The following is a 27,813-nucleotide window of genomic DNA, read 5'->3' as shown; positions in this document are numbered from 1 at the left end:
TGCTTGAGTCAGGACACAATGCCTGTGGGACCATCTAAGCTGAAAGATTTGGTTAAAATGTCTTTCCAGTTCAGTGCTGAGCACACGGAGACTGAGGTTCAAAATCCAGGTCTCAGGACACAGATTCTGCTGGGAAGCACTCAGCTCACTAGCAAACAGGAACATATGACAGTGGTACTCTTTGCATGTTTTCTGCCAGTGGTGTACAAGGGATGAGACACAGACAAACTATTTAAGCATGTTTTTCTCCTCTGTGAATATTGGTCTTCAGCCTCCTCCTTCCACAAGCCACTTCACTTTCTTTTCTCACATTAGTAAAAAGAATTGCATACACTTTGCGTGTAAAAAGGTGGTTTGAAATGCAAAAAGGCTCAACGTTGCCTCCCCAAATCCTCTGGAGAGTAAGTCAGTTCCATGATTTCAAAAAGGCAAATATGGCACAAAAGAAGGGAAATTAAGTTAAAAAAATCAATTTTATAAATATTCTTCCTTTGTACAATTTTCACAGCCCCGTCCCTCCCGCACATTTTTATTCACATTTCTTTTTTTTTTTTTCTTTTTAATTCCCACCCCTTTTTTTATCTTTAAATCATAAAATATATATTTAAAATCTGTTCATATTTAAAAATATTTACAGGAAAAGTTCCTTCTGTAGAGGTCATGAGGAGTCTGTACAAGGAGAGGGTGGAGGTGGGTAGAGGTGAAAGTAGCTTCGTTCTGTGGCAGGAGATGGAGGGCAACTTTCTTCTGCCGACATGTACTGGCTGCGAGGCGTGGGTGGAGGGGGGTAAGGGTCTGAGTCTGAATTTAAATCTATATAGTATTTGTTGGCTTTCCATCGACTAGTAGTATAGTCACTGTCACAAACATCTGTGCTGCATGGGGTTGTGGGTGGAGCTGTCCCTCGTATAAGGTAAGGCCTGCCAGGAAAAAGAAAGCACATGCATTAGTTGTGATTTTTGAAAAAGGGAAAGAAAGACATTGGAAAAGAATGCCTACGTCCACAGTCAAGACAGCTGTTTATTCATTCTATGTTAGCCATAACTCAGGTTTTCATAGGAACCAAATGAGAAGTACTCGAACTGGGTTAAAACTGAATGGCACAGCTACCTGCAGCCATTTTGTCAGCCTCTAACCTGGTGGTGCATTCATAGATTTGGGCAGGCAGAGAAGATCAGCAAGACCACTTAGTTCAGAGCCTAATAACTAACAAATAGGTCAATCCATCAAAGAGCAGACAAGAGCAAACTCTCCTCACAGGGTGCTAAGTGACCATTACAAAGCAATATAAATATAAATACACAGCATTCTTTATTGGCAACATTGTATTGAAAGGTGCTAAACCCTTGTTGCATCAAAATAAGAAATAAAGCTAATGTTTATGGGTCACAAATAGCATAAACTCAACTTGAATGGTCATTTATTAAGAGAGGGAAAGTTCTGTGGCTTTTTTTTTTTTTTTTTTTAAATCAAGGCGAAGGTCTAAACAAGAATGTTCTGTTTAAGATGCAAAAGTAAAGGACGGACCAATGGAATATGCATCAAACCTCTTTATCTGAGCTGTACCTGTAAGATCTTGTGGTTGAAGGAATGTTTGAAGAATAAAACATCTCTGCGTTGTACAGGGAGCGATCAGTAGCTGGGGATGGAGGGGGGTTCAAGATCTAGGAAGATTAAAATCAGTACTTCAGTTTGAGTTAATTGCACAACTCCACTTATTTTGAAAATATTATTTACTCCTTCAGCGAGTCACTTGACCTTATTTTCTATTCCTCTCATTGCTGCTTGAGGGGATTGATGCTTTTTTTTTTTTAAAAAAAAGATCATATAAGCTAATCATGAGACTTTATTTTGGGTTTGAATGTATTAAACAAATACGGGGCAGCAGGTGCAAAGCCAAGACACTTAGATTGCTCAGATTGCTTCTTTTTGTAGGTAATGCAAAGCTGGGTAAACACAAAGCTACCAGGAAGAAGTGACATTTGGGTCAGCAGTAACTTTAATATAGCAAAGCCCCCACAGCAGCTTCTGTATAGAAATCTCTAAGAAAGCATGGCACTCTTTCTGAAGGCTGATATTGTCCCTGCAGGTCCTGGCTCACATAGAATTGAACTGGAAGGGTAGAGGGAGAATTCCAAGTAAGAGGTTAGTTTAGGCCAGTACTCCAATGGAAGAGTTTGGCCAACAGAAATATCACAACATAATGGTACAAGCAGATCAGCTCCTGGGCCACTTTTGTCTTTCAAGATTTATTTAACTAATACTTTTTTTTTTTAAATAAATCCACCTACACTTTTTCTATTCATAGAATCACAGAATCCCTTTACTATGGCACCGATGCAATAACTGGGCACTAGCATGAAACTGTTACAGAGATTCTGGTAAAGCATGAGACACATTAAGCGAGGAGCTCTGCTGAATTCCAATATCTGACTCACAGGCATATTTTCAAGACATACCTGTGGGTAGAAAGTGGCTTTAGTGCTGGATGAGCTACTAGAAGAGGCTCCAGTAACATGGTTTCTGTCATATAAGGGGGCACCACTGCTCCCTCCCATTAGGCTCATGGAGCTAATCATAGACTTTCCACAAGAGATGCCTGCAGTGAGACAGAGAGGAATCCAAGGTTAGGTAAACCACAATTTCATCTACTAATGCAAACCAGAAAACAAATCCAGAGCTTGGCAAATCCACGTAACTCTACTGGTTGTTGCTTTTGGAATGATCTTTTACATAAAAACTTCAGGATTACAAAGAACAACATATTTTCAATTTTATATTATGTAAAGCAAACACTTCACCCTTAGACCACCTATTGTGACTCTGCAGCTCCTCACAAGGCGTGCTCTCAGTCTGCTGAGAAAGGAATCTCCAGATCAGCTGATCCAAATTTTCCACCCAAATTGTTAACGGAGAAATTTTTCAACTAAACAAATTCAGGCATTTGTAAAAATAAGCACTATATGCTGCCCAAGAGAAACAAGCCAGAGACATCCAAAGTTTTCATTTCCGTCCAATGAAATTCAATTGCAAGTACATGAACAAGAGCAAAAACAATTACTCTTATTGAAAAAAAGAAAAACCCACACCCATTTTTTAAAGTGAAAAAAGGAAGGAAACCTGGGTGACAGGAAAAGGGGAAAACAATGTTGTCTGATTCAACTCAAAGATGCACTTAAATCAGACTATGTATTCTCAGATTCCTTCTGTCAAAATATTCAGTGCCAATGGAAGAGTTTAGTTCAGAAGCTTTCAGAAATTTTTCTGAGAAAAATGTAGGAAATATTGGGAAATATCAGGAAAATGGGGAAATATTTAAGAAAAACAGGATGATTCTATTTGTGCCCACTGTTCATGACCACTCATTTTTTTGAAGCACCTTGCTTCAACCTATGTCTTCTCATTAGAATTAACATCAATGGTAAGACTGCCAGCTGCTATAAGTTGTCATAGCAATACAAAGCTGTGAAAATCTGTGGCAGCTGGATTAGAAAAAAAAGTAACGATGAACAGGAATCAGACTGACAGCTTAGTTTAGCACCTACACTGGTACAAATGAAAGCCTCTAATAGTCCCTTTAATTATAAAAGCTTTAGTATGAAGACCAGCTTAAAAAACCACTGCAACGATTTCACCTGCAATGATTTCATCCTCAAAATTTTGACAGGAAAAGCAAGATTCCAAGTGGGTAGGTTTACAGGTCACCATTTACATTCCATATTCCCAAACAATACAAAGAAATATTCTCTCTTCTCAGGGCTTTGTAGTTAGAAATGAACTATCTCCTCTATGAAAAGTATATCCTACAGTTGTAAATTTGAAATATATCACATAAGTGTTTACTTTGATGTCTATGTGAGGTCTCTTAGCTGTTAGCCCTGATGCGAATATCCCAAGATTTTACATATATTTAAAGACCTCTACCTCAGCCTCAACTTATTATCTGCATATAGTTCTCTGGGTGGATGTTTTGATTATTTGGCAAGGTAGAGAAATTCTGCTGCTATAGAGATGAAGAACTGAGACAGAGAGAGGACAAATATGTTGTTCAAAAGCAAACAGGAAATCTGTCTCAGAGATGGACTAAACCAAAGGGGATGTTTTCGTTACACTTCAGGCAACAGTCAGCTCTTAATAACCTGCAAAACCTCAAATCCAGACAACGTAATGGTACTTACTAGGGTTCTTACCATCCTTACCAGTAAAAGTGCCATGCTGAGAACTTCCAGGAGCAATAAAATTAAGAGGGACGTGAGGCGTGCCACTGACATACTCATGTGGAAAGGGGCTGTTGGGCCCGGCGTAGCGCTGACACACCACTCGCTGGCAAACAAAGTACATTCCTCCCATGACAAAAAGGGAAAGTATTATTCCAATGACGGGACCGATGGCACTGCTGTGGGGCTGAGGTTCATCCGAGGATGGCTTTGATTTTTCTGGAAAAGGGGAGGAAAAAGGAGGACGTCATTAAATACGGCAATATACATGATGCTGTCCTGGAGCTTGCATAGTACATCAGTCAGCCCACTCATTTACATCGCGCCTTTGCAAGTCACTGCATTTTACTCAGACATGTCTAACTACATTGGTTCGGATTATAAGACTTCACGCGCTCTCTTTCCTCGCATGCAAATAAAGCAGTAACAGCTTCTTTCTGTCTAGCAATTCACCGTGTAAGAGGATTGCTTATTGTCTTGATATAACAATGGCCAGGAGAATTTTGTTTTTAAGATTTGACTGGTGGGCAAGCTATAGCATAGAATCATAGAATCACCAAGGTTGGAAAAGACCTAAAAGATCATCCAGTCCAACCGTTCACCTATTCCCAATAGCTCCCACTAAACCATGTCCCTCAACACAACATCCAGCCTTTGGATGGAGCAGTGGATGTCTTCCCAGCTAAAAGCTCTTGAAAGAGTGACATTTTAGGATGGAAAAGTGTTCTAAGCGACCATTAAGAACTTTACAGATTGGAATAAAAACCAGAACATCTCAAACACTTCCTACTTCTTATTTTTTTCCCCCATAAAGCCCAGTGTTAAATAATAAAAACTACTGCAGTACTTGAGATGAGATTTGATACAGATCATATCTCCCATTGACTACATTCTAAATTCTTGCCCCTCAGTTGAAGGGAATGCAGAACTGAAAGTTGAGAAGGAAGATAAAGGAGATGTAAAGAACTACCAGTGAACTCTTAGCAGCTCAACATCAAGAATTCATTTCTGTCTTTCTTACGAGCGCATAACAACTTATAGGTCAGCCAAGGACTTAACCTTTAAATAGGCAGATTAACTCAGATATGATACCAGAAAAAAGGCAAAACCAGAACTAAAACATATTCTCAAATTAGCTAGTTTAAACCACAAAATTCTCATTTTGGTTAAACCTTGTTTCTTTTGAATGCAAAATCTTCATCCTGAAAGTAGCAATCATTTTTATTTCTTACTTGACTTTCCCTCAGTCAAGCAAGAAACCACAGAATGCTCTGTTCCACAAAGAAACTCCAGAAGAGGCAGTCTTTTGTACATAAGGACCCATTTAAATCAGTTAAGACCTAATTGCAGGACAAGACCCAAAGTGCAAACAGGAAACAGTTGCATTAACTTGGCACCACAAAAGTTTGCCAAGTGCACAAAGAAAATAACAAAAATAAAAATGAAAGAAAAAGTGGCTTCACAGTATCCAAGGAACTTGGGGGAACTGAGTGAGGGCTGTGAGTTAAACGGGATATGTGGGAGGATCAGAAGAAGCACGTGTGATCTGAGATTTCCAAAAGGAGAGATAAACAGATTCTCTAATTCCGATTCTTTTAGCCTTTTCTCTTTTTGCCACCCTGGCTATTTTCAGCACTCTTGCTCATGAAATTCACTTTTCCTTGCAGTACCCACCCAGAGGATGGAAGAAAGAAACTAATTTGACCTAGTTAGTACAGGGCCAAGATTCATCAGGCTTCCCTGAAAGAATCTTACTGTGGAGAGACTGGGGCTTTGCATTTAGTTGTAAGGTGTTAGAGCTGAAAACAGAGCACTTGATCTCAAGCAAAGACATCTCACCGCACATGAGCTCATCTGAGCCATCAATGCAATCTGGAAAGGAGTCACACTGTTGCTTCAGAAGGATGCACTGGCCACTGGCACATCGGAACTGATTGAGCAGACAAATTGCTGCACAGAAAGAAAGAAAAGATTAAGTATGACTTGCATGGGAGTGTTCAACAATCTTAAGAAAACCAAAAGATGTCAGTAGTGTCAAGCCACAGTGCATCTTTATAATATAAACAGGCATCAGAAGATCTGTTTTGCTGAAGTAGGTAAAAGTCAGCACTTTTCTCATTCTTCCTTTGCACTGTTACAAGTCCTACTTAGTGAGACTGATATAAAATTCCAACACACCACATTTTTGCCCAGTTGGGGCAAAACTGAACAAATCAGCAAGGATCTTTCGTAGTTACTAAATAAGTGTAATTGACATGTTAAAACGTGGTAACTGAAGATACAATCAAATCTTATATTGTCCATATTACCTTATACCATTCTGTCAAACACAGCTCTGTCATATTTCTTATCTACATCCACAAGCCTCTGTTTCAGTAAAATGAACTTCTTAACTGATTTCAAATTCTATGTGAATTCAAACTGTATTAAATTATCAGAAAAGAGACTGTCTTATTAAGGCCCGTAATCAGCAGACCTGGAAGGTTCACTTTGGAGAAAAAAGCAGAATCAAGTGGACAGTTCTGCCAGACTTGCAAGCTAAGGCCATTCCCCATTTGAAACTAAAAGTCATGAACATGCATCAAAACAGAATCTCAAATAGCTGCTTATGTCAGAGCCAAGAGAAAAGGAAAATGAATCTTACTATCACAATCCACTTCATCAGATTTATCTTGGCAGTCAATTTCTCCATTACACCTCAGGTGCGCATCAATACATTGTCCTTTCTCACACTGGAACTGAGATGCAGAGCATATTGGACAACTATCCTCATCGCTCTGGTCATCACACTCAGGGAACCCATCACACCGCCATGCCATTGGGATACAGTCAATCTCTCCAGTTGCACAGGTAAACTGGTCTGGGGAGCAAGTTGGAGGTTCTGGAGAAAGAGAAAACAAAACACATGTGCGCATTCATTCAATTTTAGCCCTTTAACGGAGTGAAAATGTGATGAAAATATTCTGCACATGGAGAAAGAGATGCTTATGCCTGGACTGAAGTTCTTCTATAAAAATGCAAACTGTTTTTGAAGTGCTGTTGTCCTCCTGCAGTAAGGAGAAACGTTCAAGAATGAGACTCAAGTAAAATCAGAAACTTGAAAAACAAATACGCAAAGTAAAAATCCATATGTTTAAGTTTTGACATTCCTATGATTTCTAAGTTTCTGAGTTATGATTACAGGGTGTAGCAATTCTGAGGTTTACAAACCCAACCAGTGACCTGGCAGCTGTAGATATGGTAAGGATGCCAGACGGATGCATCAAGATAATTCTGGAATTAATTTGTATAGGAGCGTACTGTGTAGATAATCCAGCAGACAGATTACTATTTCTGCATCTACAGCCACATTTAATGTTGCATTATGGTTGCACTTGGCAGGCACGAGTTTGCATTTAAAAACTTGTCAAGTGTGTTCACGAGAATATATGAGCAAAACTTTCCCCAACCAAAACAGCTACCAACCTATTCTGAAATACTTGCTATGAGCTACTACTACTGCAGACAAGACAGACTACAAAGCTGTTGCAATCTTAGTGAAGGATCAGAATGAAAACAAGAAGCAGAGACTGAAAGAAAGGCCCCTTAATTTTAAGATTCATGGGGGAAGACAACAAAGCAGTGGAACTAAGAATCTCTCATTGGCCAGGTTTTTCAACAGAAGTACAGCAAGAAATATAAGGAGATTGTTTTATTTTTCCTCCTGCAGATGTAACCTCCACTACTCTGAAACCACACAGTGTGTTGTGGTCATGGGAAAGAAAACAGTTTATAATGGAAAGGACTGTCCCATGGGAGGTCAGAGCTCAGCCAGAAAAATGAAATCCACAACAAATTGAATACATAAAAAAAGTCCAGAGGACCGAAAGAGCCAAATAATTTAACACAGGATACCTCTCAAAAAAGAAGTATTTTTTTCCCCCCATTTTAAATGCCCTCTGCAATAGTAAGGTAACAATTATCAAAATTCCTGGGGCTGTGAGAGGGCACTGTAAAGGGAATGCCTACATGGGGAAAGACAACAGCTACCTTAATTAAGAACTGCAACTGAGGTTTTGAACTGTCTGTCACTAATGACACAGCACAGCTTTTCATGTTATCACATTATTTGAAAAGCTGGAGTACTGCAGGAATCATACATACAGTTTCAACAGAGATCATCATCATTGGTTACCAACATTGTTATATGCATTCATTTACAGTACGAACTGCCACATCATACAATGATGCAAATCTCAGTAGAAGATGCAACCATCGTATGGTCTAACAAGTGTGTTTTGCACACAGTGAAAAGTCAAACATGTCCAAAAGTTGAAGCAGAAAACAGCCGGCAGAAAAGGTGCATTTAATACAGAATTCAACATCATGTCTAGTATGTATAAATCCACGTTCTGGATTCAAATACAACCTCCTGCAGGAAGTTCATATAATCTTGTACCACATGGAAGTCAAGTACTGTGGCAGGCAAGTTTCTTGCAACAGTAACCATTTGATTCTGGTCATTCTGAATTTCATTCATTGTTGGTTTTGAAAATATCTTCCTCCAGATAGACAGTTCTCAAAACTTAGCAGCATGTCACAGACCAAATTTGATATTCCAGGGGTTCTTAATTTTCTTTTTTTTCCAACGTAAACCACTTAGCAGCACTGTTAAACATAACTCACCTCCACATGTTAAGAGATTCTGCAGGAGCACAAGGTGCTCTGGGCATGAACATCTTGGAGTCCCATCCCCTTTGGCAATGCAGATGTGTGAGCACCCACCATTGTCACGGGAGCACGGATGTGCAGCTGGAAAAGCACACAGAAAGAATGATTAGATAGTGTTAAAACAAAAAAAAAAAAAAGAAAAGAAAATCTTAGCTACTAGCTACAACAAACTCACAAAGCCACCCACAAAACATTTCTAGTTGAGTGACTAAGATTTCACTGCAAATTCATAGGAAGGTAAATGCAAGGTTTCTCAGTTCTGTACTCAGAAGCTGATTTACTACTTCATGAGGACTATATTTCTCCTGGTTGCAGTGATACAGAGACCTTCAAAGAACTTATAAAATGAATTTGGGAGCTCAGGTGAAGAGAAGTGAGGAAGGAGATTTGAGAAGGACACGTTTAAGGCAAACCCAGACATCCCATCCGCACTTCTCTGGTTGCCACGCACCAAGAACTGACAGTCATTGCTGCAGAATGCCAGCCCACCAAACCCTGAGGAAAATTTGCTTCTAATTTCCAAGACCTCTTACTATCCAGTCCTATCCTCTACGCACCCTCAGCACTTCCCTGTTCACACTGTTCACTCACAAAACTGCAACATGAGCACACACAGTTACTTATATATTTGTAAAATGGGAAGCTACATGGCTATGTTCCCAAATCAGTTACTGAAAAGTGCAGAGAACCCAATAATTTGTAATGAAATCAAATTAAGGAAGTGTTAGTTGGATGAGAAACTGGCACAGACAGGTGAAGGCACTGCCTGAGGATCCCAGCCCAGCTGAATGCTTTACAGCATCTGCTGGAGTGATCTGTGAGTCCAGAGCCTGTTACTCACAATGCCATTGCATAATGCTTTCTTTACTACCAGTAAGGATCAGGAAGTTCCACTAGGAAGAAATGGTACAGTTATCACTACTTCTGTGCCAAAGTTGTTTTCCATCTGTTCAGGCTTCTCAGAAGTCTGCTTTCACCTTCAGCAAATTCATCAATTTAACACAGTGTTGGAGACACCACTGTTTGAAGCACAAGCAGGGAAAGTGCCCTCATGTACATTTGTGTGGGCATGCAGCACATGCACGTGCTTATTTTTACTCTCCTGTTGTAACAGAAGTTGCCTACGTTGGACAGATTTCAGATGTAAAAAAGTGCTTCCTTTCAGTGCAACTCAGAAGAAACATTACCCTTGCCTTAATAAAATAAACATTCTTAAAAACATGTGGGATATAAAAGTCCACTCTCCCCCTGTTTTCTTATTAACAGTGTTGAGATTTAAAGAAAAATTATTTTTCCATCATTATGTACTTACTACCTTTGAAATGCACTGAAATATGAGAAATGGCACAGAAGAAGAAAAACTGAGTGTTGTGAAAAGAAAAAAAGAACATCTGGATAAGGATTAGCAAATAGAATCAGCTACAGCTTAAATACACTACCTTCCTTCCAACAGCTTACCCACACAGGCAAGCTTGCGCTCATGTGCATCCTCCCTATATAAGACTTCTACCCCCAACCGTCCACGTACTGGAAGTATTACTCCTCTCCACACCTCAGACTTACATTCCCTTAGTCTGCCACACTGTAGTCTTGTACTCCCCCATCTTTCCATAGGGCAAGGTGGAATATGGATAGAGGGGAAAAACTTTACTGCCCAAAAAAATAAAGTAAGGATATTCCTCTTCCCAGGTTTCTTCACTCTGCATTCAGTGTGCCTTGGGGGGAATATGAAATATAGGGGTCATCTACAAGAGTTTGCTGCTTCTCTCCCTGCAACAGTAGCACATCCTGAGGTAGCTACCAAACTGGCCTATTTCCATGAAGAAGGCAGCATGAGGATGGACGAAGGTTTCTGCTGTCTCCCAGTTACCTACTACAAAATAATCCTGCACAGAATGTTTGAAGTTCAGCATTCGGAGAGCAGGAACTGAGTAAGTAAGCCAGAAAAGTAAGGTCCAACATAACCGACCTCTTTCAGAATGGAGCACCTAAAACAGCTCCACTTCTAATCAAGGAGAAATTCCACATCCACAAAGGTATGTTTTCAGAGCATCCTGCCTATTCTCCTTCCCTTACTGGAGGCTTTTATACCATCTGTCACCCTGAGTCAAACCAGTCATGCTTTACAAATAGGTCTGAAACCCCATGAGAAAAGGCAGGTACTATTCCCTTTTCTTTCTTTATAAAAGTATTTCCAACTCTGTTACTTGGTTGTACTTAAAAGATTAGCAATCATTAATTGTTTCTAAACAGCTTTGAGAGTTAATTCACTATCATGCAACCTGGTACAAAGCAGTTAACTAAGTGCTGTGAAATCACATATTATAACTGTGCAAAAGGCCTCCTCTGGCCAAGAATGAGAAACTTATTTCTTCTCTATCATAGTCCAGCCCCTCAAGTTAAAAGCACACCATGGCCTAAGCTAAAGCCAGTATTATTGAAACATGCAGCTTGAGACAGTGACCAAGAGTGAAAAACATCTGGTATTCGAAGAAACTCACAGAATTCCTCCATATCAAGTTCCTCCACAGCATGAATGCCTGTTAGGTGAGCAATTCGGCCTTGAATTCTAGTCCTTTTGTACCCATTAGTTTTCTCCACTCTCTCAATCATCTGCTGCTGCCGATCAATCCAGTACAGGTGATTCCCCAGCACAGTCAGTCCCATTGGCTGAAGGATGTTGGAGTCCTCCAGAGTCACACGGTTAGCACCTGAGATCAACAGAAACCATTTCTAATTCATTTAAGAGACAAATAAAACCCACCAAAAATAAACAAAGAAACACCACTTTTTGAAACAAACAGAAGCAATCTCTGAGGTTTCTAAACCCAGTTCAGCAGCAAAGTAGAAAATCTCCATGTTCAGGAAAAATGGAATTTAAATTTAACTTTTGGAATATAAGTTTTGAACATCTACACAAAATGAGATTGTGGAATCTGAATACATAATAAAAATGCTAATGAGCACTAGATTCACCTAATTTACTGCATAAATTATGTACAGCGCAGCCAAGCATAAGAACGTAACATTTATTCCAATTAGAATGCCATTAATTAACTGCCTGATGCTAGTTTACTTCCTTCTGTGCTTCTTCTAAGAATTTCCTTTTTTGCACACATAATAAGAATGCATCACAGAGATTGGATCCTATGTGCCACACGGCAGATTTCTCTATTTTTTTCAGCACTGTCAGCTGCTTTGCGTATTCAACGATTAAATGCTCTGCAAGAACTGTGTGCTGCTGTTCCTATGGATGTGAAGTAATGCTTTATTTTACTAATGTGGGAAAAGTGCAACAAATCGATCTCCTTCCACTGTTTTGCAACACCAATGCATCACGCATCAGCTGCCTTATAATCTCTATTAGAAGAAAGCCACTCCCCTTTGGTTTGTTCTTCAAGCTACCTTAATATAGTAGGCTGCAAACTCTAAAAACAAGAAAAATTGAAGAGTTACGCCAACTTTTTAAATCACAGGAAAATAAAAGGAGGGAGCAATCCAGAGGTTCTGTGATGGCTAACACCTATTTAAATCTGATCTTGCATGAATTGCAAGATATCAAAAGATATCAAAAGTCAAACGTCCCTCTTGGAGAGCAGCAACCATTACAGACACATTTATTCCAATCACATCAAAGAAGCCCACCAGTAATTGTTAGCTGTGACTGCCTGCACAGAAATGGCAACTGTAAAAGCTATTGGGGTCAGTATCAAAGAAGGAATAATGTCCTGTACACACAAGCACATGCTGCTCCAAATATTTAACCGCATACCACATACCTGACAAGTCACAGCTTTCGATGCGCTTCAGATCCGCGTCCACCCAGAAAAGCTTTCCGAGTTTGTTGTCAATCACCAGTGCTACTGGTCGGATCAACCCAGTTGTGAAAAGCACTTCCCTCTCTGTGCCATCAAGGGCCGCACGCTCAATCTTGGGAGCTCGCTCTTGCATGTTGGTGAAATACATGTACCTGTGAACAAAGGCAGGAGCTGCTCAGGTGAGAGCTTCAGAACTCAGGGCAAATAGCTCACATTTGCACATGGGTTCTGAAACCATAAGCGTGAACAGCTTATGCAGGGATGACTGTGGTGGCTGTTGCTCCCCACAGGAAAGATCCAGATCTAAACAGCTGCAGAACCCCAAATATTTGCTAACTGGCATGTTGAGACATTTCCATTATCTCTTGAGGGCAAATTCCCCAATACCATAGGTTACACTACTGCACAGCAATTCGTGATGGTGTAAATGAAGAGTGGCAGCAATCAGAACACAGAGCCAATGGAGAGGAAGGATTTCTGGAACTAAGGAAGGACAAGTTCAGGACAGAGATCACTAATTCAGCCCTCCTAGGTACCCACTGCATTCAACACAGTCTCTCTGCCATTTTGACCTCTTTTAATTTAAAAGCATATTTATCTTTAAGTTATTTAAAAACTTGGAATAGAAAAGCTGAGTGTTTAAGAGATCAGCAAAGCTAAACTCCCATTTTAACAGAGAAAGCAGAAAAGCTTATATAAACACAAACCATGTCCAAGTGAGTCAGTCCCAATAAGATTAGCATCTTTCCTCTAATGCCCCTCTCCCCACAGCAGCTTTTGAACTGTGAAGAGTATATTCAGAACTGCACAAAAAAAACCAGTCCCACAGATGTTCCAGATAGAGTCTCTGGGTACTGCTGCATCCACATGGTTATGACATATTGTCATTCAACATCTGTCAAACACATGGTAAGCCATCTATCAGTAAACTGGCATTTAAGCATCAGCACACACAGCTGATACACATCCCAAACGTGTTCTGTATGAGGTATAAGAAAGGAATCTCACCCCCGCTCTGCATTCACTACAATGGCTCTGGGCTTGTCGTGGTCGCCTCGCAGTACCATCCCTATTGACTCGCCGTTCAGCCTGTGAACGTTGACGGAGTTTGTGGCCTCACAGGTCCAGTACAAGGTATGGCTGTATATATCAATGCTGAGGTCATGTGGCTGCTTCTCTGGGTTCTGGCTTTGGTTTGGAGAGCTCATGACAGTAAAAGGCTGCAAGACAGCATTTAGAGAATGATTTCCAGTCATTGCTCCATAAGAACTCCGTACAAAAAGCACTGTTTACCTACGTGAGCACCCAGAAGAGCCTAAGACCACAAGGAAACACCAAATAAAACAACTGTGACAAAGCATAATAAAAAAAATACATGATTCAAATTGTGGATGTGAGGAAAAACATCAGAACAAAATCCATAAGACTATGCAAAACCCTCCTTGGAGCCTCCTATAAGTAGAATTAATTAGCAGAAGACGGAAGAAAACAATAGTGCATGTTTGCGCACAGAACAATCTTGAACAAAACAGCAGAACAAACAGGGCAGTCTTCTGGCAAGATGTGTACTGTTACCCTGCCAGCTGAATATATCTGAATCTCCTCCTAAAGGCTCCTTTCTGTATTGCTTGTAGCATAGCAGATAATTTAAGTCCTGCTTCTTATAAATTCAGACCTTCCAATGAAACCTAGTCTGTTTGCTCACACATCAGATGGCCACAGATTCACCTCACAATTGTACTAACATTACTTTGCACATAATAGTACATAACCCTTGTGTCATTATGAAGTTCTTCACAAAATCTGACATTACTGTCAAGTTTCAGGAACCATTACCCTCAACTCCCCCACAACCTGCTTCCAAATTGAACTACCTTAGTAGCTACTCTCTATATACTATATATCCAACATGCACTTCAATACTTTACTTCCATGAAGAAAACACTAGAGCATACCAAGAGTCCCCAAAGGAAAACTATGCTTCTGCTGTTTCTTTAACATCAGAAACATTTCAGTAGTGCACTCCTAATCCCAGTGCCACTTGGATACTAACACTGATGGCAGGACTTGCAACATCTAAGCATTTTTCAAAGATGAATGCTACTAGTCAGATGATGAAGGTCAGAGGAAGTGGTGGCTTCTTCAAGTGTCCTAATAGGGCATTCCCCAAGCAAAACTGAAAACAGCAGCAGAAAAAGGTTGTATGATGAACACACTATAATGTACTCAGCTTATGCCAAAATGAGTCACTCAGAACTACTTAAGAAAGTTATATTTCAATAAATTGGTTCTAATCCACTAAGTTCTACATAGCAATATAATGCTTCCTTTTTCTATTTAAATCTTTACCCCTGCTTTTGCTTGACCAGCATGCCCAGAAATACTGATGAATAGGTCTTTTATTGAAATTGAGTGTAACATTACCCAGGTATGAACGCAATATGCATCATCTGCAAAAAGCATGAATTAGCAAAATTCAGTAAAAAATCATTAGTGAAAATTGGTAAGTCAAAATTTGCAGGGAATCTGTCTTCAAAGCTATCTAACCAGCTTAGTGGAAAGCAGAGCAGATGAATCTCCATTGCAATTTGCACCTAGCAAGTACCAAAGAGAAGACAGACTGCAACAATTAGCACCTAGTATAATCAACAAAAACACTTCAAAATTCATCCACAACCCAGCTAGCTGCTTATACTAAGAGACCTCCTCCCATTCTAAAAAGAGAGATGGCCAAAAAGTAAAATCACAAACCATTTCTTTAAAGGGTACTGTAAAACCACTGATTCCCCAGACGTACGAAGAGGCCAGCCCAGTTCCACTGAAATCATATTATGTTGTTTAGATAACTGCTCAGAACAAGGAAAATATATGCTGCCTATTCTCCATTTCCTTTTGTGTTCTTATTCAAACTGTAGCTTTTAAATTATCTGTTATCCTGTCCTGGGAGTTAAGCTATGCTAACATACACAGAACACTGCCCAAAAGAACAGCACACTTCTTTCTACTGTTGTGTGAATAGCCCAAAACAATTATGCACCCAACCCAATAGAACAATGAAGCACGTGAATAAGCCTATCCCCATCTGACACAACAGTCAGTTGTACATTCAATCAGGATTTAACTACAGCTTGTATAAAGAGAGTCTTCATTTTGCAAGAGCTTTACTATGATGACAGTATGATCACACAACTGGCATGAAAGAATATTGATATTAAACTACTGTTTTTTCTTGAATATAATTTAGACAGTGAATCACCCTTACTTCATTGCCCACACTTAGCTAAACATCACAGTTCAAGGCTTGCAGTTTCAGATACACATGGTGCACTACATTCTGTTACACTACTTCGTGTATACATTAAAATTCACAATCCTGAAAGCCCTCTGTCACTTTCACATACAAACAGAATATATGTGAATAAGCATTGGCAAGAATAAAGTTTAGACTGATGATTCTTTGGTGCAAGGGACAGGAGGAGAAAGTTATAAAGCTCAGAGAACAACCCACACAAAATCATATACACCATATAAACTTGCCTGAGTGCCATCATCTTTGGCTCTTTTTATAATATTCTGACGCCCATCTACCCAGTAAATCAATTTATCTAAGGGATCATAATCAATAGCCTTCACGTTCCTTAGACCATGCATAGGCAGGATGATATCTGGACTTTGCTGATCATCAGGTATCATTCGGCTGATGGCAGATTTCTGGCTAAACAACAGGAAACTGGTTGGAGCTGAAAACAAGACAAAACAGAATGCATAAGAAAATGTGACTTACGTGGTCAAACATACTGCTGGAAACCAACACAAAAAACAATGAACACTGAGGATAAAATCTCAAATGGACAACTATGTTCACACTGAAAACTAAATAAGCTTTTGAGAAAAGGAAGAAAATAGTCCAAATCCTCTTGAAAGTCAGTTTTGACATTAAAACCAAGTAAGATCAAAGGATGTATGTGAGGCCTATTGTACTCCAAATAAGTACAAATAAGTCCAAATAAGAGATACTGGCAGTGTATGAAGGGGTTTGAGCTGCTTTGGAAGTGTTTGGTGCTGAAGTACAACTCTTGTTGACACCCCAACTGCAAAGAGTGAGCAGCTGCACAGCGCCCAGCTGCCTACCAGATTTAACCCACAACTGTCCTTCCTGGTACCCAGAATGAAGCACGAAGAGTTTGAGATAGTAGCAGATTTGACTGGAGTGTGTTAGACTGTATTTATGATTGTTTAGCTACTAATTGGCAGGTCCTGTTCTTAGTCCAGAACCTGCTAGCTTACTGTGTATTGGGAGCACTTGTCAGTGGCTGCCGCTTGTACTTTTGTTGTTTGCTGCACTCCTTATCATCTTACTCTACTTGCCTGGAAACAGTTTGATAATAGCTATGGACATGAGCCTGGACTGCCAGATGGCCAGGGAACTACTGCTGTTGCACTGCAGCAGTACTGGGCAGTCTGGAATTACAGCATGAATTCAAGATGGACTGCGACCTGTGGATAAGTCCACAATGAAGAAGGTATACCCCATAGCATCTGTAACCATAGATAAGGGCATGATGAACAAATATGCCTCTGAAAGGACCACAGCCCATGGGTAAGGCTGTGCAGAACAGGTTAAGTAACGGACTAAGGGAATAATATCTGTGTATGAGAATTAGAGGATGAGAACAGAGATTGCGGTTAATGAGAACGTATTGGATAGCACAGGACCTGAGCATGACAGTGTATGGAATAAGGGGTGGAGACTGTACTGGTTTTGGCTGAGACAATTTTCTTCATAGCAGCTTGTATAGTCCTATGTTTTGGATTTTTGACAGTGTTGATAACACACCTACGATTCAGTCACATGTGAGCAGTGCTTACACAGGCTCAAGGCCCCTTCTGCTGCTCACGTTGCCCCACCAGCCCATCAGGTGGGGCTGCACAAGAAGTTGGGTAGGGACACTGTAAGGACAGCTGACCCAAACAGACCAAAGGGATGTTCCACCCCATAAGATGTCATGCTCAGCAATAAAACTGGGGGAAAGGAGGAAGAAGTGAGAAGCACGTGGAGTTACAGAGTCTGTCTTCCCATTTAACTAGAATTTTCTCACACTCACCCTTCTGACTGATCCTATTCCCCTGTGCTGTGGGCTAGTGAGTAAGTATCTGGGTGCTGCTGAGCTGCCCACAGGGTTCTATAGTGAAAGTGATCACAAGCACCTGATGACCAGAAGAAACTTACAACTGCAGTTCCTGCTGTTGGGATCCAAGGTATAGTGCGCAGCACAGCCACATCTAAATCCATTTGGTATGGCAAGGCACAGGTGACCACAATGGCCATTATTTTGCACACAATCATTCAAACCATCCTGACGTGAAGAATGGAAGACCAAAATATCCATCACAAAATCCAGATGGCCCTGAATAAGCGTCCTGTTCTTCCCATTGGTCTTGTCTGCTCTTTCTATACTGTGAAGATTCCAGTCTGTCCAGTAGATGTAGTCACTGTACTGGGTCAACCCAAATGGATGAGGTAGATCATCTGCTATGATTTCTCGTTCTTGTCCTGCAAAAATAACAAAAATCAAGTAAAGCAGAATTCCCAAGTCACAAAATGGAGAATATGACAGACAATTAAAAAAAAAAGCTTTTTCCTTCTTTTTAAAAACAAAACTCAGTCATTATCATTTCCCCAATCATTATCACGGGATTCATTATTAAGCAGTACCTGCTGAAGTAGTAACCTACATATTTGCACTTAAAAGCCTTATTCTGAAAACGTCTTCACTATGGAGCAATTTGAAATTGTGACAGTGTATTGCCATTTCAACAAATACTGCTGTATTTCTTATGCATAACACTCCAATTAGATTTTGAAAAGCACATTCAAGAATGCTACCAGCTCCAAGGAATCACTCAGATCAACAACAAAATCAATATGCACAACAGCAATAAATACCAAACTTGAGATTCACGGAGAACCAACTAAGAGAAATTATAGCATTTTACTCAAGAAACAAATCATTTGCAGTGTAATTCAAGACACAGAAACCTAAAGTGATTTTGAAACCATTTGTTTGGCAGAAATCCCAACACTGTCACACTTAGTGGCTCAGTTAGCAACATTCAAAACAGATTTAACACCTCTAGAGCATTAGACAGCCTCTGCCAGAGATCCACTACCGAAGTCTTAATATAAATCAGTCCCATAAACATTTTCAAAACTAACTTCTATGAACTGCCACTTTATACGAAGATGAAGCCTTATCAGCACTGTACCTCCCCTACTCACACAAATATCCAATGCTATTATTCTACAGAACACTACTTTCACTTCTAGCCTAACAACGCTGCCTTAATTGATGAGCCCACTTGCTGGAAGCCTACCCAAGTCTTTAGAATCTGCTAACTAAAAATACAAGCACGCAGCTGTGTTAGCTTCAGCACTCCTCCTCACCGCAAACTAATGTTAACCATAGGTTCTGCTCAAAAACTGGTTCAATTTACCACAGATTATTTGAATATTATGTTTCTTCTCAATACCACAATCAGCTTTTAGTCCAAATCTGCCCCCAGCTATTTTGTTTCTCCAAGTAAATACAGAATTTTAGCGAGAGCTCTGACAGATCATACATTGGATGGAAAACACCCCCCACCAAAACTCTGGAAAACAAAGCAACCTTAAAGCAATTTCTAAGTAGCAGCATTCATTCAGCAGAACTTATCCCAAAGCCAAAGTCACCATTAGCCTTGGAATCCAGAACTGCATGGCTCTGCTCTCCTAAGCTTTAACTGTTTTCTTTTTTGTTATGGCTTTTTAGAACATTCTTTCTCTAAACATCCACCTCTAACACCATCTTGTGAATAAACATCAGTGTTTTACTGTAGCTGGAGATCAAGACAATGCATACATAAGTCAAAACTGATACACAGTAATCACCAGAATAATCTGTGATTCCTTCTAGCACTTCTTTTTCTTGGAAACACACAGTGGTCTACTGAGAAACTATCAAAGTAATTACTTTAATATATTTAGCTCATCAGCTGAAACTGAAGACCTGAAGCTCAGTATGTATTTGAATACAGAACCATGAGGAATTGCAAAGGGTAAGTAAAAATGCCGATACAACATTTTTTGGTTTCTGTAAGTCAGTTCAGTTCAATTCTAGCTAAGTTCACTCAAAATGTGTGAGAAAGTTTTTTTTCCATTAGAAGTTTTTTTTCCAGGTTTCTTCCCTCTCTCTCTCTCTCTTTCTCTCTCTCTCAACTAAAGCATAAGATCTCCAGATAAAAGAATATCAACCCTTGTAGTAGGTTCCCCTTACTAAGAAGGCATGGGCTCATAATAACAGCTTAAAAAAAAAAAATTATCTCATTCTAATGGTAGGTTTTCATGGAAGATATAAAAGTAAATATAAATGGCTTGCAGGGAAATAGTGCATGTCATCAACCAGAGCATTGCTACAAGAATCCTGTATGAGTTTCCTTAAATACTGTATGTTGGACACATCAGCCTTGTTCTTTATTTTGGGATACCAGAGCTGCTGATTCCCATCTAACAAAGGCCTCTCCTTGGAAATGGAATGTATGATGTCAAGTCACAAGCTTCTGGATTCCACCTCTGATTTTACCACGGATTTACTGAGTGGTATTTGGAAACTTACATAACCTCTGTTTTCTCACACATGAACGTGACCTGCCTTACCTACTACCTTGAAGAATATTTTATAATTATAGGACAGTTAAAAGATATAAAAGCTCTATGTCAGCTACAAAAAAACCCGAAATTATCTCCTTTCATTATATTAATTATGTTGATTCCAACAAAAAAGTTTACTAAACCATAGCACACCACATGCAAGTAATAAAAGGAATCCTAATGGAAAATATGACAATACACAAGATACACATGAAGATTTAATATTAATCATGTTATTTCAACTTCTTCTAATTACTACTTACCACCAATTAGTCACATGCTGGTTTTAGGTCTAATGAATGTAATAAACTCAACATCTTAGGGGAAAAAAAAAAGTGATTTAACACCTCATTAGAGACAATAATTCAAAGGATTCAAATAAAACACTCTACAACTCTGTTCAGTTGCTTTACTGCAGCCACTGCAAATTTCTCTACTTGATGGAGTAATTCTGGGATGCAATCTAATAGCAGATTACCTAGCATATTTGACGATTCAATCATGCTGGTGTCTAAGTCAGTCCAATACAGCCGTTGGTCGGCATAATCAATTGTGAGGTCATTGGCACGACCCACTTTATCCACCAAAGTGATGCTGTTCGTTCCATCCATATATGCTCGAACGATCCTAGGCTTACCTCCCCATTCTGTCCAGTACATGTACCTGCAACGAGAAGCGGAACAAAACGATACAACTTCACGAGACTGAGTTCAGTTCTGTTTTCTAAATTTGCTTAAAAAAGAAAAACGTTGGGAATAACCACATGGTTATGGGCAGTTAATTAGCATATGGTTGTGTTTTGTGTTTTTTTTTTCTTTTAAAGAAAGAAGGAAAAATACGATTCACAATTCTCAGTTTTTCCATTGTGTCCTTCAGGGTTCTGGAGCTTACAAGCTTTTATCATATTTTTTCTTTTTATGACCCTGAAGAAACCATCTGCCAAATACGTTGTCACATACAAAGAAAGAAGCAAAGCTTAGAAAAACAACAACTGTCCCTTACCCTTTGGTAGGATCAAGAGCCAAAGACCTTGGGTTGTCCAAGTCCTTCCACACAAGGACCTGTCTATACTGTCCATCCAGGCGGGCTACCTCAATTCGATTAGTTCCAGTATCTGCCCAGTAGAGGTTCTTTCCCATCCAGTCTACAGCCATTCCCTCAGGGTAATCTAGCCCAAATTCAATCACGTGTTCAACAGAGCTCCCATTCATGAAAGCTCGACTTATGGTCTGAAAAACAATTGTGTAGAAGTATTTAAGGATTTATGGATACTTCACTAAGATAAAAAGTAATTTAAAAGTAATGAAATTTAGCTTGCAAAGAGGTTAGTAAAAAAAAAAAAAAAACCAACAATCTATTGGTGTTACTTTTTAAAAGCAAACTTCTGTTGTCAAAAAAACATAGAGCAGTTTACAGGATAAAGAGATTCGAATTTTCAGAAAGGTTAATAGTTTCTTATGACCAATTCAAAATGCTTTAAAAGGACATGACTTTCAGAAAGCACAATATATCTGCAGATTCTCCCTTGACCCTCTTCCTCTCTCCTGTTTGTACATAAAAACACACATATATTGGAGTATTTAATTCTCTATAATGTTTTAAGTTGAAGGACTAAGTCACAAATTCAGCAAAATCAGAATTAATTTGTTCTCATGGTCAGTCACCTTTGGCAAATTTGCTGATCCTATCTGTATTTTAGTTCTATACAGTCAGCAAAATAAGTCATAGGGCAAGGACTGTATATGCATAAATAAGCCACTCCCAACAATGAACAACGAAACAACCTCCAGACACACCACTGGGAACACCCAGGATCAGTGTACGATTGTCTGCTTTTGGCAGCATCTCAGCACTACGAGATGTTTCATATTTTTAAAAGGCAGATGTCAAAATTTGTATTTTTACATGTGTAACTCACACCTCAGAAAAAGTATAACACTCTTTCGAAAATGAGTCCTCCCACAAACAGAGCCTATAGGAGATTAGGGATGTAGTGATCATCAAGGAGAGCAGTATGAAAACAGGAGGACGTCTCTTAAGTTGCACTACCTGCAGCCAAGATGCAGAAGCCAAGAAGAGGGACAGGGGAATGAAAACTCAGATATGCTGAAATGTATGTGATATGTACGTTGAAAGTACAGTATGATGGATAACTTAGGAGGCCGCATACAAGTAAAACGCTGCCCAGTTCTACACAGAATCAGACTAGGATCTGAATGACACAGCTGAAGTAATGCATTTTCCACTACCAATGGTTAAGACAAACACAGCCTCAGCTTTCCACATGCTTGCCTGAGATTTATTTAGTTATCATGTCTGCAGCACGCTAATTTGTTATATTGGCACTGTTCCTAGAGAAAAGGTATCCACATCAGTACTTCTAGTGCTGAAGACAACCCTCGTTAGTCTTAGAGAGGTATGTAAACTAGCCCTACAAATAAACTTTTTCCTATTATGGTTTAGGTACCTTGGCAAGACAACTACAACTGTTCTTGGAAAACTTATTAAGAGGCTAAACAGAGAAATTCAGTTCCAGTGAAGCGAATTCACTGTTTTCTACCATAACTTAATTCACTTCAAAAAGCAACACTGACAAAGAACGCAATGTTCACTTCAGCATTCACCTGGATATGAACCAAACACATGAGAAGGGAATTTCAAACTGCTAGAGAACACAAGGACTTAGGAGGAGATGGAGGCGAGCAGGGGGCAGTTAACATGACATGGAGGAAACCAGACAAGTTCCCTGGCCTCTTCTGTGCCAAGCTGGAGCCTTGGGCTAACAGCAAGCAATACAAAGTTCACTTGCTAGAAGTGAATATTAAGTAGGGTTGTCTTCCAAATCAAAACTGGAAGGTGGTAGAAAGCTTGGGGGGCTGCCAAGCTTACTACGTGACATGAAAACAGCACTTCTACAATAAACATGTGGATGCAGCATATGTAGCATCCGAGACTTCAGCATTCAGCATGAGCAGACATCACTCTGGATTTTTATTTGAAATGGGAACATGCCTGTCACCCAACTGTGCATTCAACAATGCAACTGTCTTCATCTCCAAGAGTCTCCTTGGATGCAATTCAATGACAACACTAGCAACTGCAGGATAGATCATGTAACAGAGACCTTTGTTAGATCAAAGAAACTGCTCTGTGGCTTCATATTCAGGGAATTCACATGTCAGTAATACCTTCAAACTAACATCAGTCCAATAGATTCTGTTATCAGAAACATCAAAATCCAGAGCAGATGCCTCCTTGACTCCAGTAAGAGGAATAGCAACATCATTATTATTGGTTTCAAGGGAAATCCTATGAATTGCTGCTCTGCTTGTGAAAACTAAGAAGGCTTCAGGAATGATGCAAGTCTTCATGTCACTCAACAGCTCAAGGCCAATGGGACAGGCACACCTGGTCTCCTGGGGTGTAAAGAAACACAGATGGCTGCAGCCTCCGTTGTTCTCTGCACATGGATTAGTCCCTTAAAAACAAAACAAAACAGATAACGGTATATTATGGAGATAGGGGGAAGAGGAGGGGTAAAGCTGAGTGAAAAATGTAACTTTTCAAAATAAGTTAATCCTATAGATCATTAATAGAGTAATTCAAAATTGTTTCTTTTCCTCTAGCCAGACATTAGAAGACTGGTTGCATCCCCTTCCTATATATGAAGAACTGCCATAAACATATTTTATAGCTTCCCCAAAGACTAGTTCCTTTACTGAATGTAAGCAATTATCCATATTCAGCCTGGCTATTTTTTGTCCAGTACTCCATCTTTATACCTCTTTGAAATCATCAGTTTTAAAAATGTGTCTGAGTTCAATGATACAAAAATAATGAGGAAAGGACTGGATAACTGCAGCTCTTTCCCAGCTGTTCAATCACTACAATCTCTCATTTATTTTGTTCAAGTCAATGACCGTGACCAGGCAGTGCAGGAATAAGGAGGGAAAAGTAAGGATCAAAAGACAAATGAGCGTCTTTCTCCATCATTTGGAATCAGAGATTTAGCTACACACGTTATCACAAAAAAATCTCCAAAATCAGACTCATCTAGCTTTTAGTTCTCCCTTTTTAAGACATACAGTCTGACGTCAACTTACACCAAGTTACAATCTGAAGACTCAACAGTCCTTCAAGTAAAACGAAGAGTTCCACATGATTGTGAGAGGTTTCTACAGTCCAATCTACTTGCTAAGCACTCTGGGCAAGATTTAATTGCTGAGATGTTAAAAATTAGAGTGCTGTTTGCATTCAGGTACCCCTGTAATAGCCACTAACTCTACCTGTATCATTCCATGTAGTAAAACTTATTCTGCCAATGGAAGAACACTGGGACTTGATACAGGAAAAGGGCAACAGAAAATGGTGCAATCCTGTGAGCACCAGAACTTCTAGAGACCAGAGCCAGGAATAAAATTCTTTTCAAAAAGATTCAGAGTGTGGTGGAAGCTGCAGAGAACTTAGGTTGAATATCATTATAAAATTGGAAGCCCAAATTTCTTTTGCAACACTCTATTTTCCCAACTTTACAAAAACAAGTGCAGCTTTCTTTAAAAATGTTTCAAACGCTAAAGACCATAGTTATTCTCATTACAAGTGATGAACAGCTGCTTAGTGAAAGCAAGAGCTTCTATAAACTACTTTAGACTCACACTGTGATTGACTACTCTTACCAAAAACTTTGGTAACACTTGTTGCTTTAAGGCCCATCAAGTCTGGCAGCTGATCAATAATGATGTCTCTGCTAGCCCTTATCTTGTGAACTCTTTCAATGCTTCGCCTCTGCCAGTCAGTCCAGTAGATGTAATCACCCAGCAGCGTGAACCCAAATATATGCGGAAGTTTATCTTCTAAGAGGGTTTTCCTCATCGTTCCATCAACATTTATGACCTGTGAGACACATGAAAAACAAGGAAAAAATAAGTTCTATTTGAAAATTTTCACTGCAGACAGCATCACGCTCTGTACCGTATTTAATTCAAAAGACTTTAATTTTCTTTTCTAACATGACTCAAGCTTCCATCTTTTGCTAGAAATGCTTCATAGGTGGACAACTGCTATGCTTTAATCTAGGCTATGCATTACCTGTGGTTGAGATAGAAATTTTAACAATTTTCTCTTTACTGTCGTTCAATCATTATTTCTTTATTCAGAATCAAAATATTAAACTTGTGCTTTGTAGATAATTAAGTTGTCTTCCCTGTACAATGCTCCTGCTTTCCTTTAAAGATTTGAAGACAAACACAGTCATTTCAACTCTGTATTTCCCTGACTTGTAAGCAGTTAAGTGTCTCAGCCATATTTATTTCGTATTAAAAACATCCACTATCCAAAGGCAATGTAATATTAAACCATTAGACATCTAACAAGCTAGTGGTCAGTCAAATCAACAGTTTTAGCACAATTTCACGTACAGTAAGTTGTAAGGCTCTGCCTGTGCCTGGTAGACAACAGGTGCACACAATTTATTTTTTGTATGTGATAAGTGATAATCACATCTTATTAAATTAGCATTTGACTTTTAATGTGCACACACACCTGTGTGGTAGGTATCCAAATAACAACAGAAACCTTCAGATTGAAACTTGCTGCTCCTATTACAGTCGCACTTGCAATACTTTACAAAATTGTGAAAGTAATGCACATCTCTTTGATTATATGTTTTTTGGGGGAACAACATTTCCACATCAAAGAAATACAAATAATACTTTGTCACTGATTCTACTAGATGAATTCTAGCCGGAAAAAAAAAAAAATCATAAATGGTAGCACGCATGGAACACCCTAATCTCCCAAACAACACCAGTGCAACAGCAGAGGTAAGCAGTCAGTTGCTGCACGCTGCGTTTAACCATGCTGCACACAAAAGAAATCAATGCTGTAACAGTTCATTTCGCATTGCTATTGCACAGACGCCTTCAGGATTCCTTCCAGACAGAAAGCCTCCTGCTGGAGACACTTAATAATAACACTGACATTCTTTAAAACTAAGTTTCGGAGGAGTTTCATGTCATCCAATCCATCACATGATGAAGCAGCAGAGACTTAAGATTAATGCCTTTTTATTTTATGAAGCTAAATAAAGTACATTTAAAAAAAAAAAAAAAAAAGTTACGTCTGCGGTTAAAAGCCAAATGGTTCTGCAATTATCTCATTACATCATGTCCAGGCAAACCCCAAATGCTCACTTATTTAGAACAGTATCAATCCCACAGGCTGTACTGCAGTTCAAAAGTTCATCACGCATACTCAGGTGCCAGAGCCAAACTGGTGCATCGTCCTGTAAATAAGACAATTTCCTTTACAAAAACAACAGTGCATCAGTAGGACGATGATCAAACCAGCACATTTCTGACTACTTCTACAGATAATGGGCAGTACAAATATAGTTCAAGCACCAGAGCTGTTGACCAAACACACCAGGCTCTGATTGGATCCGAAGACACAGAAAAATACTTTTTTTCCTATTAATTAATATCTATGCACACCTGTGCATGTTGTCAACTACCACGCTCACTACTGAAAGTACCAAATGAAAGCCTGTTAGGCAATCTAGTCCTCCTGATCAAGCACAGAAGAAATGGAGATCAAAAAGGTAGAATCAGACAGCAAACAAATGTTTAATGGCTCACGCTTTGGCTAAGAAGGAAATGGAATAAGCATTTCCTCTCTGTCTGAACACTCCTGCTCTCCAACGTGTCAGCAGAATGCTTGTGGATCCCAGCAGGCTTCCCCTGGATGCAAAGTGCAGCTCTGACCTGGAGGGGTGGTGTGATGGGCTGCAGACCCTGCCTGGTGATAGCCAATCCACGGCAGTGGGCACGAAGCACTAACTGAGTGCTAACTAGGCTGCCTCACAGCAGCAGACAGGTCAAGCAGTTCACCGAAGGTACAGGCACACTGCCTTTTGGATTTTGCTGTCACCCATCTTTCCAGAGATTCATCTCCATTCCAGAGCATTAACTTAAACCACGAGGACACAGGAAAAAACCCTATAAACAGTCCTCACAGTAAGGCCAGAAGCACAAGCTAGAACTGCACAGCTCATAAAATATCCTATTATCTCATCATTTATGGCGTGCAGGCTGCTGACTGCAGCCAAAGGGAAGCTGTTATGGAGCATTTTTCCCATTATTATGCACAGCTTCTCTTCAACACACCTTAAAGGCAGAGGAGAGTGGATATTTTTTTCCCTAAGAGTTTTCATCCTCTTTCAATAACTGATCAATGGATTTTTTACTTAGGTCAAAGGACAAATGCAGTGCTAAAACCTGCTCTGCTTTCCACACGAAACACTGAAAGGTCCCCTTGAGCAGACACAACCCCTGATTAGTCCTCAGACTTCAATAACAAATCTCTTAACGAGGCATCACAAAGC

General features: G+C 39.6%; 1 protein-coding gene across 3 annotated transcripts in view; it reads right to left on the bottom strand.

Annotated features, from left to right (window-relative positions):
* Positions 1-658: 658 nt before the first annotated feature.
* The window catches only part of LRP5 (LDL receptor related protein 5), a gene marked incomplete at both ends in the record, with an annotated part of 167,511 nt that continues 140,356 nt past the window's right edge, over positions 659-27,813 (bottom strand). For 2 of the 3 annotated variants that reach the window (XM_079537674.1, XM_079537675.1), the window contains 16 exons: positions 659-920; positions 1,567-1,664; positions 2,460-2,599; positions 4,200-4,436; positions 6,057-6,167; positions 6,862-7,098; positions 8,883-9,008; positions 11,429-11,638; positions 12,707-12,897; positions 13,754-13,965; positions 16,283-16,485; positions 17,976-18,299; positions 20,911-21,095; positions 21,435-21,661; positions 23,621-23,910; positions 25,109-25,325. In XM_079537674.1, the coding sequence (XP_079393800.1) occupies positions 659-920; positions 1,567-1,664; positions 2,460-2,599; positions 4,200-4,436; positions 6,057-6,167; positions 6,862-7,098; positions 8,883-9,008; positions 11,429-11,638; positions 12,707-12,897; positions 13,754-13,965; positions 16,283-16,485; positions 17,976-18,299; positions 20,911-21,095; positions 21,435-21,661; positions 23,621-23,910; positions 25,109-25,325 (3,270 nt within the window). Of the gene's footprint in view, positions 921-1,566; positions 1,665-2,459; positions 2,600-4,190; positions 4,437-6,056; positions 6,168-6,861; positions 7,099-8,882; positions 9,009-11,428; positions 11,639-12,706; positions 12,898-13,753; positions 13,966-16,282; positions 16,486-17,975; positions 18,300-20,910; positions 21,096-21,434; positions 21,662-23,620; positions 23,911-25,108; positions 25,326-27,813 lie in introns of all 3 variants that reach the window. The other variant, XM_079537676.1, reaches the window with a different exon arrangement.

Source organism: Tetrao urogallus, assembly GCF_951394365.1.
Source record: "Tetrao urogallus genome assembly, chromosome: 6".
In the NCBI taxonomy this organism is placed as follows: Eukaryota; Metazoa; Chordata; class Aves; order Galliformes; family Phasianidae; genus Tetrao; species Tetrao urogallus.
Note: the sequence above shows the minus strand (reverse complement) of the source record. Positions and strands in the feature narration are given on the sequence as shown.